General features: G+C 36.2%; 2 protein-coding genes across 3 annotated transcripts in view; one reads left to right on the top strand and one right to left on the bottom strand.

The window, feature by feature from the left end:
* The first annotated feature begins 100 nt into the window (after window positions 1–100).
* TIMM9 (translocase of inner mitochondrial membrane 9) lies at window positions 101–13,838 on the top strand. Of its 2 annotated transcripts, XM_027111381.1 has the most exons (5): window positions 101–283; window positions 2,589–2,677; window positions 11,653–11,717; window positions 12,072–12,167; window positions 13,168–13,838. In XM_027111381.1, the coding sequence occupies exons 3-5, from the start codon at window positions 11,679–11,681 to the stop codon at window positions 13,300–13,302; spliced, it is 270 nt and encodes an 89-aa protein (XP_026967182.1). In that variant the 5' UTR covers window positions 101–283; window positions 2,589–2,677; window positions 11,653–11,678; the 3' UTR covers window positions 13,303–13,838. The 2 variants fall into 2 exon arrangements, with proteins under 2 accessions (XP_026967182.1, XP_026967184.1); XM_027111383.1 differs by lacking the exons at window positions 101–283; window positions 2,589–2,677 and adding an exon at window positions 7,641–11,073.
* TOMM20L (translocase of outer mitochondrial membrane 20 like) overlaps window positions 13,686–18,354 on the bottom strand; it is a 10,402-nt gene continuing 5,733 nt past the window's right edge. The window contains 3 exon segments of the mRNA XM_027111737.1: window positions 13,686–13,803; window positions 14,776–14,918; window positions 18,023–18,101. Of these exon segments, the coding sequence (XP_026967538.1) occupies window positions 13,750–13,803; window positions 14,776–14,918; window positions 18,023–18,101 (276 nt within the window). The 3' untranslated portion in view covers window positions 13,686–13,749.

Here is an 18,354-nt window from a genome sequence, read left to right as displayed (position 1 = left end):
AGAAAGTCAGAAATAGCTTTATCTAAGCAGACAATCAAAAAATCAATTTTCAGGGGATTTTAAAATTTGTTTATGATATCGGCTTTTTCCTCTAGAGTTTCCGGCGTTATAACGAATCGGTGAAGTAGGGTATAAGAGCTATTTGACATCGCCATTCCCACGTGTTCTCCTTCATCCAGCGGCTGCGGCGCCGGCCCTGACCCAGATCCTCCGCCCCCAGACTCGACTGGCAGCGGAGCCCCGCAGCCTCCTACTGGTGTCGGATGCGAGAGTCTGTCCTTAAGTATGGTCTCTTTTCTCTGTCCACAGAATCCCGGGTTTCCAGGCGGGGGGCTGCAAGCTACGCTCGGGAAAGGTGGCAGGGTCTCTGAAGGAGGCCGCCGCGGTTACCTGGTGCTATGCGGGGGCTGCGGAGCCGGGCAACGCGTCCCCAGAGCGGGTTTGGGACCTGCCTTGGAACAGAGTCATCACTGTGGCGAGGGTCGAATACGAGGCTCTGAGCCACCTTCAACCCAAGTTTGGGGAGTCGGGGTCTTGTTTTGGGACAGTGAGTTAGACTGTAAGGCATCCACCCTGTGACCTTGAGCTGAACCCTCCTTTAACTGAAAAATTCTCTCTAGACAGAAGACCAGGGCCAACACACCTTATCTGATTTGCTGATTTTCGAGGATGCATTACTTAAACGTTTCCCTTTACGCATTACTAAAAGATTAATCAAAGCAAAAAATGTAATCTGATGTAAAGGTTAAATAACAAATTTTTATTTATTTTTACATCTCAGCTGTCTACTTTGATAGAAGAAATCCTAGAATTAAAAGAGACCTTAAGGGCTCAGCTTTAGAGAACCTTTTAAATCTTGATGAGTTTCTGTATTTCAGTTACATTTCCTTCATTACCAGGCTTTTAGGTAGTTATCTGTTCACAATTTGTTTTATAATTTATGTAAATTAAAAGATATAATGACAGTGTCAGAGCTGTAAGAGACTTTTGAGATGATTTATCTCCCTTATTTTCTAGGTGAAACTTAGATGTAAAAGAAAAAGTGACCTTTCCCCTCTAAAGTGTGCTCGTAGGTGTAGAAACTCATTAAAAATGTGACTTGTTTTGGATCTTACAACTCTTCAATCAGAGCTGGGATTAAAACCCAAGTAATCTTGCCCCCATCTAGTCCAGTGCTCATAGGCTCATCCTTTAAGGCCTTGAAGCCATCCTTTAAACCCAAAAGGAGTATGCAGTGATCTTTCAAAAGAATGTTTTGCTCTGATTAAGTTAGGGTTGCCAGTTAATCAGGCACAATTTCGTAAAGCTGCTGCAAATGATCTAAAGTAAAGGGACATGTGGTAGAGTCCTATTTTATGTCAATCTAGCAAGTTAGTTCAGATCAGTTTAGACATCTGACCTATCAAATAAAGAACAGATAGCCCGGGAACAAAAAACATGGCTCACAGGATTGTTCTTTCATTTGTTTGTTGTTAACACTTTTACTTATTTCCTTTCTCTTTCCCACTCTCATATCTCTATATATACATATACAGAGAGATATACAGGTTTTTTTTGCTGAACCACTTACAAGTTGCAGACATCATGACCTTTAACCCTTATTTCTTCAGCATGTATCTCCTTAAGAACATACTGTTACATAGCCACAATATGACTATCACACCTAAGATAACATATTCAGATTTCTCCAATTATCCCAAAAAGTCTTTATTTTTAAAACTCAAAAATGGTTTGGAGTTCCAAAGTTCACAACTGTTTAGTTATCTTAATTCTTTAGTCATATTCTAGAACAGCCCTTTCTACTCCTTTTCTTTATGACTTTTTTAGAAAAGACCAGTCTAGTCATCTTACACATAGTCCCAAATTGTGGCTGTTCCTAATTATTCCCTCATAATCAATCACATAAAACATTTTTGGCAAGAATAGCACATAGGTGGTACCACACTGGTTAAGGTGGTGACTGGCAGATCTTCCCAATGTAAAGGGACAGTTTTCTTTTTGTGATAAGTAACCTGTGGAGATGCTTTGATACAATGCATATATCCTGTTCCCCAACCTATCACCCAGTAGTTTTATCATCCATTCATGATCCTTGCCTGAATCACAAGATTACCAATTACCAGTACCAGCCATGCTGCGGCCAGGATCAGTTATAGTGATAGTGGCCAAGGACATCAGAAGAATCACTTATTGTAAACTAAGTTTGAACAGAATTAGAAATTTGGCTCCAGACCTGGTAGAAATCTGCATATGATTCTAAAGACTAAATAGAGGGTATCTTCCCACCACATCCTGATTAGTTTATTTTTTTTAATACTCAGAAATTTCTGGGAATTGTTTGTCCTTGTATGTTCACCTGAACATACATATTACATGGCAAAACAGGATATTAAGTATTTTTTAATACATAATAACACATATGCTAAATAACTGTAACCTCAGAACAGATTGAGGAAACTAATTTCACTTATTGAAAAGGAAAAGGCTTTTCAAAAAATGACTTAGCCAGCAGAAGTTTAGATTTCATCGAACAGGCTTAGAGCTTGAAGGGGCCTCAGCAGTCATACTGTAATCCCCTCATTTTTCAGGTGAGAAATCAGGCCTCACTGGAGACATTCAAGCAAAGGTTGGACAACGACTTTTCCAGAACAGAAAGGAAACTCATGCATCAGAAAAGGTTTGAGCTTGATGACTAACAATTCTCTTAAGTTCCCTGGTTTTATGATACATTTTGTTTGACACAAAAATTACTTAGCATTGCTGTAATCATTCCTAAGGCCCAAGCCAGAGATGCTAGAACTCTCTATCCCTTCCCTCCCTCTTCAGGTTTCAGGGATATAACCAGAAGGTATCCCCTGATTGGATATTTGCCTCTACAGTAACAAACATTTGCTTGTAATATCTGGTAATTAGGACCTAATAAAAGGGCAGCCACATTGCTTCTACCGCTTCTCACTATCAGGTGGTTTGTATGGCTGTTGGACTTTGTCAGTCAACATAACTAATGATTAAATAACTGCAAGATAGAATGCTGGAAGACTCAGAAGACACAAACTAGCAAGTAAATTTGAAAATCATCTATTCACTCAACCGTCTCCAGTATTTTCTAGGAACAACTGCCTTCACTTAGGTTTAAAAAAAAAAGACAATATCAAAAAAATTCATACAAACAACATTTGGGGGTGCTCCTCATCTATATCTCTTCAAAGACTTCCCAATAACAATCATCATTTGTCACTATGAGTTGTATACCAAGAGGGAAGTGAGGTAGAGTCTGCAGTGTTACACAACATTTAAAGATTTCATACTTTCTGCCTCTCTGACCTCTGCTTGAAAAAGTCATATTATACGTGAATTTTAACCTGAAGAAATACTAGGATAGGAACAGGAAAAAGAAGCTGATTTTGGCATTATAATTAGCAAACATGAAGAGGTCTTTGGATAACCTTTTGTGCTTTCAGCTACAGGCCTGCTGGTGAACCAGGTTCCTTTAATTCCTGTTTTATTGCTCTTGTTTTTTGTTTTTTTTTTTTTAAGTTCCCACAAAGTTTTCTTTTAACACCTAACCACAAAAGTTATCTTACCAGTTCTTGGATCTTTTCAGGCTGTTTTCTGAGTAGGAAGCCAAAAGAACTCTAGTTCTGAACATTTGCTAACATTTACCACAATGCACACTGTACCTTGTTGTTTGGCAGGGATTAGAAAGCTGGGCAACCTCAAACTTTTTGAGATTATTATAGATTCACATGCAGTTGTAAGAAAAAATAGAGCTCCCTTGTGTCATTTACCTAGCTTTCCACAATGGTAACATCTTACAAAACTGTAGTACAATATCACAACCAGGATATTGATGTTATTACAGTCAAAGTACAGGACATTTCCATTTCAAAAGTCTCATGTTGCCTTTTTATAGTAACACCTACTTTCCTCCTCCCCTACCCCCTCCTCGACCCCTGGCAACCACTACTAAGTTCCTCATTTCTGTAACTTTGTCATTACAAGAATGTTATATAAATGGAATCATATAGTATGTAACCTTGTGGGATTGGCTTTTCACTCAGCATAATCCTCTAGAGTTTCATCCAGGCTGTTGTGTGTATCAGTACCTCATTCCTTTTTATTGCTGAGTAGTATTCTATGGTGTGGGTGTACCAGTTTGTTTAATCATTCACCTGTTGAAGAACATCTGGATTGCTTCCAGTTTTTGACTGTTATGAATAAAGTGTATATAAACATTCATGTACAGGTTTTTGTGTGAACATAAGTTTTCATTTTTCTGTGAAAAATGCCCAGGAATGCAATTGCTGCGTGATATGATAGTTGTACATTTAGGTTTTTAACATAGTGCCAAACTGTTTACCACAGTGGCTATATGATTTCACATTACCACTAGGGAATATCTGAGTGATCCAGTTTTTCCTCATTTTCACCAGCATTTGGTGGTGTCACTATATTTTTTTAATTCAGCCATTCTGACAGGTGTGTAATGCTATATATCGTGGTTTTAATTTGTTTCGCTAACGGCTAACAATGTTGAGTATCTTTTCATGTGCCTATTCGCCATCTATATCTTTTTGGTGAGGTGTCTTTTGCCCATTTTCTAATTGGATTATTTGTGTTTTTACTATAGAGTTTGCAGACTTCTTTATATTGTCTAGTTATTAGTTCTTTATCACATATGTAGTTTGCTTTTCATGTGAAGTCTAAGAATTCTTTGCCCTAAAGCCCGAAGATTTTCTCCTATTTTTCTAAAAGTTTTAATGGGTTTTATGTTCTATATTTAATTCCCAGATCCATTTTGAGATAATTTTTGTATAAAGTGAAAGACTTACTTTGAGGTTAAATTTTTTGCCTATGGATGTGCAGTTGTACCAGCACCACTTGTTGTAAAGGCTGTCTTCACTTAACTGGTTTTGCATCTTTACCAAAAATCAATTGGGCATATTTGTGTTATTATTTCTGGGTTCTCTATCGTGTTTCATGGATCTATGTGTCGGCTTTTCCACCAAAATCACACAATATTGATTACTGTAGCTATGTAATAAGTCTTGAAATCAGGTAGACTGATTCCTCCCACTTTATTAGTCTTTTTTTGAATTTGTTCAAGTCCATTTGCTTTCCATATAAATTTAAAAATAATCTTGTCTATATTTATAATAAATGTTACTGGGAACTTGATAGGAATTGCATTAAGCCTGTATATCAGTTTTGGGAAAATTTACATCATTACTATGCTGAGTTTTACAATCCATGAACACAATGTGTCTTTCCATTTATTTAAGTCTTTGATTTCTTTCATCAGCATTTTGTAGTTTTCAGCATGCCTTGTTAGATTTACCTGTACATGCCTTGTTAGATTTACCCATAAATCTTTTTTTTTTGAGTGATTATAAATGGTATTGTATTTTTAATTTCAGTAACACGGAAAATTACAGTTTTTACAACTGATTTTTGCCATGTTTATCTTGTATACTGTGATCTTGCTGACTTGCTGAACTATCTTGTTCTAGGGTTTCTTTGTAGATTCTTTGGGATTTTCTATGTTCACAATCATGTCATCTTTAAAGAGGGACAGTTTTATTTTCTTCCTTTACAATTTATATGTCTTATTTCTTTTTCTTGAGTTACTGCACTGGGTAGAACTTCCAGCAGTATATTCAGTAAGAGTAGTAAGGGCAGACATCTGGCTTTGCTCACTATCTTAGGGGAAAGTGTCCAGTCTTTCACCATTAACTATGTAGTACAGGGTGTAGGATTTTTTTGTAGGTGTACATTACCAAGTTGAAGAAGTTCCCCTGTCTTCCTGATTTTCAGTTTTTAACATGAATGGGTACTGACTTTGTCAAATGCTTTTTCTGCATCAATTGATATGATCATGACTTATTTTTTCATCTATTAATATGGTGGATCACATTTATTGATTTTTAAATATTGAATTAGCCTTGCATCTCTAGAATAAACCCTACCTATTAGAGGTGTGTATTTTTTTAATATATATTACTGAACTATATTTGCTATTATTTTGTTAAGGATTTTTATGTCTATTTTATGAAGATATTTTTCTGTAGTTTTCTTGTATGTATCTTCTTTATCTGGTTTTGATATCAGGATAATAGTAAATTCATGAGTAAGTTGTTAGATTTATGTATATAGAGTTGTTCATAGTTCTGTTATCCTTTTGATATCTGCAGGGTCTATGGTACTATACCTTGTTTTATTCCTGATAATGATAATATGTGACTTTTCTTCGTTAGTCTTGCTAGAGGTTTGTCTGTTATAGTCGTTTCAAAGAACCAGCTCTTTATTTCACTGATTTTTGTCTGTTGCTTTTCTGTTTTCATTTTGGTTGATTTCTGTTATTATTTTCTTCCTTCTACATGCTTTGTGGGTTTATTTTGCTCTTTTTCTAGGTTCTTGAGGTAAAAAGAAAAAAAAAGTTGACTTGAGGCATCTCCTCTTTAATGTATGCATTTAGTACTATAAAATTTTCCTCTTGGCACTTGATCTAGCTGTGTCACACAAATTTTAATATGCTGTATTTTCAGTTTCATTCAGTCCAGTGACTTTTTTAAAAAGTTTCTTGAGACTTCCTCTTTGATTCATGGATTATTTAGAAGTGTTATTTATTTTCCAGATGTTAAAAGAGATTTTCCTGTTATCTGTTACTGGTTTCTAGTTTGATTCCATTGTGGTCTAAAAACAGACTCTGTATGATTTCAATTCTTTTAAACTTATTAAGGCTACTTTGTGGCCCCGGATATGGTTTATCTTGGTATGTGTTCCATGGGCACTTAATAAAAAATGTGTATTCTGTGGGGTGAAATGTTCTATAAATGTAGATTGTATCCTGTTGGTTAATGTTGTTGAGTTTTTCTGTATCCTCGTGGATTTTCTGTTGAGTTGTTCTATCAATTGTTGGGAGAGGGATGTTTAAGTCTGAAACTATACTTGTCTTTTTCTCCTTTCAGTTCTCTCTACATATTTTGTAGCTCTGTTGCTTGGGGCACACACATTTAGGAGTACTATGTCTTCTTGGTGGATTGACCCTTAATGTCCTTTCGTCTCTCTGTTAAATTCCTTTGCTGTGAAGTCTACTTAATCTGATGTTAATATATCCACTATTTTCTTTGTATTAATGCTTGCATGATAAATCATTTTCCATCCTTTTGTATTCACTCTGTCTGTATCACTGTATTTGAAGTTAGTTTCTTATAGACAACATATACTTGGTCATTTCTTTAATGCACTCTGCCAATCTGTCTTTTTTTTTTTTTTTTTTTTTTTCTGGTACGCGGGCCTGTCACTGTTGTGGCCTCTCCCGTTGTGGAGCACGGGCTCCGGACGCGCAGCCTCAGCGGCCATGGCTCATGGGCCCAGCCGCTCCGCGGCATGTGGGAATCTTCCCGGACCGGGCCACGAACCCACGTCCCCTGCATCGGCAGGCGGACTCTCAACCACTGCGCCACCAGGGAAGCCCCCAATCTGTCTTTTGATTCTTTAGACTACTTATATTTAATGTAATTGTTTATTAAGGCTTAAATGTGCTATTTTATTTTCTGTTTGTTCTGGTTTTGTTTCTCTTTTCTTGCCTTCCTGTGGATTATTTGAATATTTTTTGTAATTTATTTTGATTAATCTATAATGTTTTTGAGTGTATCTCCTTATGTTCTTTTTTAGTGGTTGCTCTAGGTATTACATGACATATACAAAGCTTATCACAGTCTAATGGTGTCAGCATATTACCAGTTTCAGTGAAGTGAGAAAACCTTACCTCCCTTTACCCTCCCCATTTAAAATACACATTTAGAACCATGTTAGACAGTTTTATAATTTTTGCTTCAACTGTCAAATATAATTTAGGAAACTCGAGAAGAAAAGGAAAGGGTACTGTACCTGTTCCTATTTTTATTACTATGTTGTTCCTCCTTGATGTTCCAAGTCTCCTTTTATCAGTTTTTTTCTGCTCAGAACTTTAATCCTTTTCAGGCAGGTCTGCTGGCACCAAATTCTTAGTTTTCCTTCATTTGAGAATGTCTTAATTTCACCTTCATTCCTGAAGGATATTTTTGCTAGATACAGGTTTCTGGGTTGACTGATGAGAAATCTGCTATTATCCTAATTGTTTTTCCCCATAGAAGATGTCGCTTTTCTCTTGCGAGCGACATCTTGCAAGACTAAATTTTTTGTCTTTAGTTTTTAAATGTTTGACTGTGATGTATCTTGATGTGGATTTCTTTGTGTTTACGCTTTTTGGAATGCAATTCAGTTCTTGAATGTGTAAGCTTCTCTTCTTTTGCCACATTTGGGAAGTTTTCAGCCATTATTTTAGTACTTTAACAGCCCTGCCCTCTTTCTCTTCTTCCAGGACTCTAATAAAACAAATGTCAGTTCTTTTGTCACAGTCACACAGATTCCTGGTACCCTGTCATTTTTTTAATTCTATTTTTCTGTTATTCATATTGGATAATTCTATTTTCTATCTTCCTCCTTCCTTCACAGATTCCTTTTTCTATCCCCTCCGATCTGCTGTTGATTCTGTCTGTTGAGCTTCTTTTGTTTTTTTCTATTTTTCACTTCTTAAAATTTCCATTTGGTTCTTGATATCTTATATTTCTTTGCTGAGTTTTATATTTTTTTAATTTGTTTCAGACATTCTTAATTATTCATTGAAGCATTTTTTATAATAGCTATTTTAAGATCTTTGTCAGATAATTCTAACATCTCTCATCTCAGTGTTTGACATCTTTCTTTTCTTAAGATCTTAGTTCTTGGAATGAGTTTTGTTTGTTTCTGTTTTTTTGTAACCTAGACATTTTGCATCTTGTGTTATGAGACTCTAGATCTTGTTTAAACCTTCTCCTCTAGCTGACTGCTTTTGACACTGCTTCATGGGGTGGGGGCACCTTATTACTGCCAGGTGAGGGTGGAAGTCCAAGTTCCTCACTCTGTCACTAGAGAGGGTGGGTGGTGTGTGTGTGTGTGTGCGCGCGCCAGGGGGTGGGGGTGATATTCCTCATTTCTGCTGGGTGAGCGTAGGAGTTACGGATCTCTACTAGGCCTTCATTGGTGTCTCCCTGGCTGAGGACTGGAGTTCCTCATTACTACTCCCCACGTGGCCTCCACTGACACCACAGGAGGGCATGTGGCCTGATTACCATGGGGCAGTATGTAGGTCCTGAATCTCAACTAGGCCTCCTTTGATACCACCCGAGAGGGAAGGGAGAAAGGTACTTCATCACTGACAACAGAGGTGGAAGTCTAGGCTCCCCATGCAGTTTCCACTGACACTTGGGGGAGGGGTCCTTATTAATGCCCAGCAAGAATTAAAGTCCCTGCTCCCTAATCACCCTTCTCTGACACTATTCTGGTGTGGGAGTTGGAGTGTCTTGTTACAACCTAGTGAGGGTGGAAGTCTATCTGGCTTATGCTGATGTGGGTGGGGATGAGAACCAGTTTTTTCTGTGTTGGCCTGGAGTACAGCAGTTATTGTTTAAATGAGTTCTGTTTTATAGGCAGGCTTCCCCTTTCCTAGCCTTTTGGCTAGAGAAGGCAGACTTTTGGCTGGGGGTACAGAGGGGCTTTTTGACTACTCCAACTGGCATTTGCAGATTGCCAGCTTTTTCAGCTCCAAGTTTGTGATATATGAGACCCCAGACAAGGGAGAGAATTCACTACTGTGATGTTTCTCGGGTCCCAAGGGCCCTAGCTAATATACTTTCTCCTCTCTACTTTTTAGTCTTATGTTTGTTTTATGTGTAATGTCCAGGGGTTTTAGTTGTACTTAGTGAGAAGAATAGGGAAAAGCACATCTACCCCACCTTCCCAGAAGCACAAATCCTAAACCTCACTGTATGATATACTTACAGGATTCTCTGTTTCTTGGCTGGTTAGTGATAAAATTTTATAGCAGCTATAAAGATTCATCTTACCTCAGAAGCATGGCTGGTTTCATAAATAGCACAGTACTTAGTACATTAAATAAATGTTTACTGAATGAATATCTACCCATATCTATCTAGCAAAATAGTAACTGCTGAGATCTCAAACTGTAAATAAGTTTGAAGTTGATATTAGAAAATAATGGAATAATTAGGTTTGTATTTCTATGCAGTTCCATAGTTGGAGGGTGTGGAATCAGTGTTTCATGACTTAAGTGAGCAAAGAGTAAATATAATGGAAGTATCTTACCTGGGACGTATCAATGATGATAGTCACAGCAATACCTGAAAAATTGTGACCTTCAGTTAATTCCTGGTATTTTTCAGGTAGTTTATGTGGTTAAAATATATATATTATTTATAAATCTGTGAAGTAAAATAGGAATAAAGAGCGTTCTTGGTAACTTTTTAGGTGTTTATGGAACACTAGTTGCCTGCATGTTGGGCTAATCTGAAACCTCTACTGCATTGTTTGTAGCAGATATCGAAGAATTTTAATAGAAAAGATAGTTTATAACTGTTACTACTAAACCAGAGATTCCCTGAAGTATAGACAGTCAGAATTTTGGAATGAGACTAGGATAGCAAATAGAAAAGAACTGGTGCTTTCCCTTGCATGTGGAAAAAATAACTTTTTAAAAATGGCAGTAATACTTGTGAACATACAGGATAAGGACAAAAGAGGAGGGAAGAATAAATGCAAAAGGGGTAAAGTTTTATACATGGTTGGGAATGCTGGAGTGGAATTACCATTGATTGTATTTGTTAATCAAAATGAGAATTTTCTTTCACGATAGTAGCATACACTCTGCCCTAAGCTTGAATTTCCTACTTAATCTCCATGTGAGCTTCATGAAAATTTCGTGCTTTTCACAGCCACTTTAAATAATAATTGATGAGCTAGTAAGAATGACATACACATCCAGTTTATGAGATTTCATCTGTTTTAGAACTAGCCAGGATAGAATAAGTAAATAACGTGATACATTCTTACATCATAATTAACTGATCCTGGGTCCTCCATTTAGGATATGTGAAAATCCCAGTAATTCAGAAACACTCTTTGACTTCCTTATCTTCACTTCTCTGTTGCCCCCAAGTTAGATCAAAAGTGTCATATGTTCAGAAGTTTCTGGTAAGTCTCTGTGATTACCCTTTTTGAACTGTAGAATGTACAACTCCTGTAACTTTCTCTTAGAGTCTTTTAGAACTCTCTTTCATGAGTGTTGTTGATTAATAAGTGGATGGCGTTTGTTAATTAATAGAACCTTTGCATTTACACAGAGATAGTAAAAGGATCTTTAGTAGCACAGATCTAAGTTGTATTAGGAACCAAGGGGATAGTTAACTTAAGTACTTATAGGAAGACACCAGAGAGCTCTTTCCCATAAAGCCGTACTACGCATGGGACTTTAATACATAGCTTTGCAAGGTAACAGAGCAAACTGTCTAAAAAATGGAGATTTAGATAGGGCCTTTGGTTCTCATAGCTAGCATTAAGAAAATCGAGTTCTAAACTGTAAGGTTCTTATTAATGACCTGGGAGATTGTGGGGGGGCATATAATTACATAATCAGAAATTTATAAAATATGAACAGTAATTTCAGGTAGACTCGTTTCAGTGCTATTTCAAAATCTGTGCTTGTTTTGATTACCTTCAACTAGCCTAAAGAAATTTGTATACAAACTGACAAACTTTTTACTTTTAAATCAGGTGACTAATAAACATACCAAAAGAATATGGCTGCACAAATACCAGAATCTGATCAGATAAAACAGGTAAGGTATTATAATTAAGGAAAAAGGATTTTGTAAAAAATTAAGGCACTACTGGATATAACCATGTCAGTCAGTGATCTCACAAAATAACTATTTATATTTCATTTCCACAGATGGATGTTAAATGATATGAAGCATATTCATTTTTCAGATAATTTGAAAGATAATCCAGGAAATAATAAATATTCAACTAGAAAATCTGACTATATTTTGTAGATCATATTATACCCATTTAAGGTAGCAAAAGAACCTTTGATTTCAAGTATTACAGGGTATTTTGCCTAAATACATCAGTATTTAAAACATCTTTGTTTTAAAAACCAAATATTAAAGAACCTTCTGATTTTTTTGTAGTTTAAGGAATTTCTTGGAACCTACAATAAACTTACAGAAACCTGCTTTTTGGACTGTGTTAAAGACTTCACAACAAGAGAAGTAAAACCTGAAGAGGTATGAAAAGTGTTGCCCACTAAAAATTCTCTAAGTTCATCATAAACAATATAAATGGGATCCCCCTAAGCATTTTGCTTGTTCCTAGTTATTACAGGAATTTAGGCTACCTTTTATATGTTCCATTGCTCAGAGGAACTTGAAGCAGCCAGACTCGTGGCACTGAGTTTAACGATGCCAAATTTAATATCACAGCCACACTGAACTACGGCAGACTTTTTTAGAGAAGATGCCTGGGACCTGCTGAATACATTGTTCCAAAGCAAAGATTCTTAATAATTAGCTTTCAGTCAAGATGGCCAGGCTAGAGAAACTTGACATGGCTTTCCTATCTGACCTTGAAAACTCAGGTTAATTTTGGAAAAAGTAGAGTTTGAATTTGGTGGCTCATATTGCCTAACCCTATTAGAAGTCTTAACTTTTAATATCCTCTTCAAAACATTTATATATTGGCTAAAAGAGACATAAAATTCCTCCAGTGGAATATGTTGATAAATATTCATGTCAAGAACTTAACATATAACCAGCAATCAATAAGTGTTTGTTAAATAAATGACGAAGTTTGAGAGATGCTAAGTACAATAGTCTTATTAAAAAGTAAAAAGTTGAAAATTAAGAATGTTGTGAATGGAGTTTCTCATTAAAAAAGAACAAACCTGATACTGGGCCTACATTTTAACAATCAGAATAAGAGATGGGAATGTGGGATTTCAGTTAATATTGAAACACACCTGCAGAAAATCTAGTCCAGAAGGCAGGGACTGACTTACCATTGTTTTTAGTACCTCCAAACTGGTAAGCATTCAGTATATATTAATTTTTGTAAATGGACGAAAGTATTAACAATTGAAAGCTATGATCACTTGCTACTCATTAATACCATTTAATTCTCAGATATATTCAAAGAAAAGAAAAATACCCACTGGTTATTTTTTTAGAATAGATGCAATTTCTTTTAATTAATATTTTTGTGTTGACTCTTGGATCTTTTTATTTCTAGACCACCTGTTCAGAGCATTGCTTACAGAAATATTTAAAAATGACTCAACGAATATCTATGAGATTTCAGGAATATCATATTCAGCAGAATGAAGCCCTGGCTGCCAAAGCAGGACTCCTTGGCCAACCACGATAGAGAAGTCCTAATGCATGGACTTTTGATGAAAGATTGCCAACAACTGTTGCACTGGAAATGAGGATTCACCTGACAGAATCCCATGAAAGCAGTAGCCACCATGTTAAACCACCTGTCATGACTGTTTGGCAAACGGAAACCACTGGGGAAACAAAATTGCTGTTTACCAGAATAATCAAAATAGGTCTTATTGTTCAATGAAAATAATAAGATGCAACACTTGTTGAGGCCTTAAGATTCAGCAGCTTGGTCACTTGATTAGAGAAATAAACCATGGTTTCTTCAATTATGACTGTTAATTTTAAAGCAAAATACGTGTTCAATCATGTATGAGATAGAAAAAAAATTTTATTACTAAAAGGAAAATAAATGGAAATATCACTGAGCAGTTTATACTATATAGCACCATAGCATTCTGACTGGATTGTGGATACATTGAAATGTTTTTCAATCAGGATCATCCTCCAAGTATTCCTGTTCATTCATGTCTGCCTCAAATTGCTGGTAAATACATAAAATCAATTTAATGCACGATCCTTTTCTTGCCTCCCTTCTTGTGTCAGGGTGGGCACTACACATTCTTACCCTAGCAACATTTTCATGTACCTTCAGGAAACATCCCTTCTGAGACTAGCTTGCAAAATGTTTAAGAATTGATCATTGTGCTTTAGTGGAGACTATGTTGCTTTGTGTTTTATTCAAAAGCTGAGAAGCCAACATGAATGATTCCAAGTCAGACCAACAATATACAGTGTACTCTCAGCTACTGCATGTGATCAATGTAATAAAAAGTAAACCAAAGTTAAAGTAGTGTCTTAGAGCTAAATGAATCCTAAAACAAATCCAAACACTGCAGGAAACTCTAGTTGATGCATAAGTACACCCAGCAGTTTGGTATCAAATGATATCCATTCATGAGCCAATTTATTAATAGGTATTAGTCTGCTTACATTTACCAATATAAACTTGTACTCAAGAGAACACTAACTAGCCTATATGTTTAAATTTACCAAAGTGATTTCTATGTTTTGTCATATTATTGGAAAGTAGAAGTATTATTCTGCTTTGATAATTTACAGTTTTCTGTATTATATCTAATTTTTAAGCCATTAGGTCATTTAACTAACAATACCATTTAACTTATAGACCTCTGTTGACATTGCAGTCAGTCAATAATTGTGATGTCTTTGAAAGTACAAAGATAAACAGTGTTAACAATGTTAACTTTAAAGTTGAAATGTTGAAACGTATAATACTCAACAAAATATACAATTCATTATGGTCAAAGGAACATGAAAGAATAAGCTTGTTTCATCTGAAGACAAGAAAAGCAAACAAAAATTCGGAGATCTTACTTATTTAAAACTTTGGGCCATTCACACACATATCAATACTTCACTGTTTCTACGTAATTAAGCCCAACATGGTTATTTACAGTGTTCATTTCACAAAGATAATTAAGTATGTGCTTACCTGGCAAATGAGGGGAATTTTGCACAATAGCATCTCAAATACCTTGGGAGGAAGTGTGTGTTTGAAAACTTTCAGAAGTTCCTGTGGTTGCCCACACACCAAAAGGGCATTGCTGAGATGTTCAAGCCCCATTCAATGCTCCCCTGAAACAGATTTATAAGATTAGAGCAGAATTTTAAAGTTCTTCAAAGTATACATTCTACAAATTACCAAGAAAGCACCAAGCATTGAAACTAAAAAAACACATCAAACTAAAGACTATTTAGGGGACTTCCCTCGTGGTCCAATGGTTAAGAATCCGCTTTCCAATGCAGGGGACGCGGGTTCAGTCCCTGGTCAGGGAACTAAGATCTCACATGCCGTGGGGCAACTAAACCCACGTGCTCTGGAGCCCATGCACTGCAACTGCTGAGCCCGCGTGCTCTGGAGCCCGTGCACCAGAACTAGAGAGAAGCCCACCCACCGCGACAAAGAGCCCCCATGCCACAACGAAAGATCCCGCATGCCGCAACAAAAGATCCCACATGCCGCAACTAAGACCCGATGCAACCAAACAAATAAATGTTAAAAAATAAATAAAGACTATTTGAACAAGCCACAAAAAGAGTAAAGAGTATAAAGGGGAAAATGTTGAGCTGCCCATTAAATAACTTTCTGACCCAAATTACTATTTAAAAGTGCACTCTTGAATTGGAAATGTTCACGTTCTGCTATTTGGGTATGCAAGAGGGAGGTACTGAGTTTTTTTAAAAGGCTGGGGTTTGCCATTACTGATACGAGTTATCTTTAACTCTACATATGTGATCGATGAAGTATTACAGGTGAAACATCTTGATGTTCTAGCTAAATAAGACTTTTAAAACATAGACTGTATTATCAACGAGCTGAAACAAGATTTAGTGTAACATGAATTACATATCCAGGGGAGGAGAAGAGATTTATGAACTTTGATTTCAAGGTGGTTTTAAAATGAGTTTTAGGATGATTGGCTGTAAAGTAACTAAGAATGAAAATTTGTGAATAGTGGAAATTAATGATAGAGTCTCTCTTTAAGTTAAAACATGTAATCACTTAGTCTCACTACCTCATTTTAGGAAACGGGCAAAGATCAGTGAAATAATTTAAGGTTTCAAAGCTAATTAATGCCAGAATTAGTAACAGAACCTAATTTTCTGAACCTTGAGACTATAGTGTGCTGCCTCTCTTCAGGTGTTATGTAATAACAGAAGTTGACATTTTGACATATTTAATATAACTAAGTAGGAAATAAACACTTTGTATCAAACCTTTTAAAGAAAGAAAAAGATATAATAGTGCCTCTCAAGTTGATGGAGCTAATGTAACCTAAAAACAGTAATCAGTTTGGTTAATTAGGTCAACCAACCAATAAATCCAATCAAATCAGCTAATCAGAAATTTCTCTTAAAACTTTTGGCTCTATGGTCCCTCTGGTTATATAGACATAAACACAACTGAGACGGCTACAGAACTACCTGGCAGCAAAGTAGTAAAAATGGGGTGGTGGCAGGAGGGAGTAGAGAAAACTGAGATTACAGAAAACTGGGTGAAAAATTATTGCATTAGAACACTGGTTCTCAACCAGTGTACTGTAATAACCTAGGGAGGTTTAAAGAATACTGACACCTATATATCTGGAGAAAACTATAATTCTAAAAGATACATGCACCCCAATGTTCACTGAAGCAATGTTTACAATAGCCAAGACATGGAAGCAACCTAAATGTCCGTCGACAGAGGAATGGATAAAAAAGATGTGGTACATACATGCATTGGAATATTATCAGCCATAAAAAAGAATGGCGCAGTGGTTGAGAGTCTGCCTGCCAATGCAGGGTTCGTGCCCCAGACCGGGAAGATCCCACATGCCGCGGGGCGGCTGGGCCCGTGAGCCATGGCTGCTGAGCCTGCGCGTCCGGAGCCTGTGCTCCGCAATGGGAGAGGCCGCAACAGTGAGAGGCCCGCGTACAGCCAAAAAAAAAAAAAAAAAAAAAAAGAATGAAATAATGCCATTTGCAGCAACATGGATGGACCTAGAAATTATCATACTAAGTGAAGTTAAGTCAGAGAAAGGCAAATATCATATGATATCACTAATATATGGAATCTAAAAAAATGACAGAAATGAACTTATTTACAGAACAGAAATAGACTCAGAGAAGACAAACTTATGGTAACCAAAGGGGAGAAGGGGATGGATAAATTAGGAGTTTGGGATTAACATATACACACTACTAAATACAAAGTAGATAACCAACAAGGACCTAGTGTATAGCACAGGGAACTATAATCAATATCTTGTATAATCTATAAGGGAAAAGAATCTGAAAAAGAACAGATATAGGTAAATATATGTAAAACTGAATCACTTTGCTGTACACCTGAAAGTAACACAACACTGTAAACCAACTATACTTCAATTAAAAAAAAGAAAAAAAAATTCTGATGCCTGGGTCCCACCCCAGAGATTCTTATGTAATTGGTTTGGGGTTTGGTGGGGGATTCAAAGAATAAGCAACCAAGATGAGAATTTCATAAGTAAAATATAGTAGAAGTATATAACCCTAAAAGTGCTAATTAATTTAGGGGCTCATAGAAATAATGTTAATCACCTTTGAGAGAGAAAAATTTAAAAACAAGTTTGCAATTTTTGTTTTCATCATCTCAATATTTGTAACATTCACCTCTAAATCTAAACTATTACATGATAGCTCTTAAACATAAAGTAAGTAAAAATAAAATGTAATAAAATAATTGTTATTTTTCTTTTAATTTATAACTCATAATTTTCCTCTCCATATTTATACTATCCCAGCTCAAAAAATGTTAAAGCTGAAAGGTTCTTTGTATTTTAATTGCCCCTATATCCAGGGAGTATCCTTAAGCAGTTAAAATTTTTTTAAGTTTTGATTCATACAACATTTAGTCATTTGGAAAACCCATTTACTTAGAATTTTATCTGACAGTAAATAAGGTGTTCTTGTATTTGGCTTTGCTTCTCCATCTGCCCACTTCCAAGACTGCAACCAAAACTAACACTAACTGTAACATCGTGGAGCTGTAACTGTAATAAAGTGAAAATGCTGGGACAGTTTCTCTTAAACTGAAGCAAGTTGGTTAACACGTCTAGTTAGTTAAGTTATCTGACATACAAATACCAATCCATAAATATTTCTCAAATATAAATTATCATAAATAACTGCTTACAAAAGAATGTTTACATTCTTACCTCTGGATAACCAAAGTTCTCCCATTTGTACTTCTTGCAGAAAAAGTTGTAATTTTTCATTCTTTGCTGGATCCCACAACTAAAAGAGTGACAGAATATTTAACAATAAGTAACGAATGTAAGGTTTATGGTTATTCGTCAAAATTATTTAACTTTTATTTTATTTATTTATTTATTTTGTTGCACTGGGTGTTACTTGTGGCAGGCGGGCTCCTTAGTTGTGGCCTGCAAACTCTTAGTTGCAGCATGCATGTGGGATCTAGTTCCCCGATCAGGGATCGAACCCGGGCCCCCTGCATTGGGAACACAGAGTCTTACCCCATCAGGGACCA

Source organism: Aethalodelphis obliquidens, unplaced genomic scaffold (genome assembly GCF_003676395.1).
Source record: "Aethalodelphis obliquidens isolate GAN/ISIS:26980383/991018 unplaced genomic scaffold, ASM367639v1 scaffold10, whole genome shotgun sequence".
Lineage (NCBI taxonomy): Eukaryota > Metazoa > Chordata > Mammalia > Artiodactyla > Delphinidae > Aethalodelphis > Aethalodelphis obliquidens.
The sequence above is the reverse complement of the archived record's forward strand: the minus strand, read 5'-3'. Positions and strand labels throughout refer to the sequence as shown.

What these genes read in the sequence shown, in the direction of transcription:
- TIMM9 (XM_027111381.1), top strand. Translation starts at nt 11,679, where the DNA reads ATGGCTGCACAAATACCAGAATCTGATCAGATAAAACAG. An exon ending in AATCTGATCAGATAAAACAG is followed by an intron (nt 11,718 to 12,071) that starts GTAAGGTATTAT and finishes ATTTTTTTGTAG; the next exon opens with TTTAAGGAATTTCTTGGAAC. An exon ending in GAGAAGTAAAACCTGAAGAG is followed by an intron (nt 12,168 to 13,167) that starts GTATGAAAAGTG and finishes TTTTATTTCTAG; the next exon opens with ACCACCTGTTCAGAGCATTG.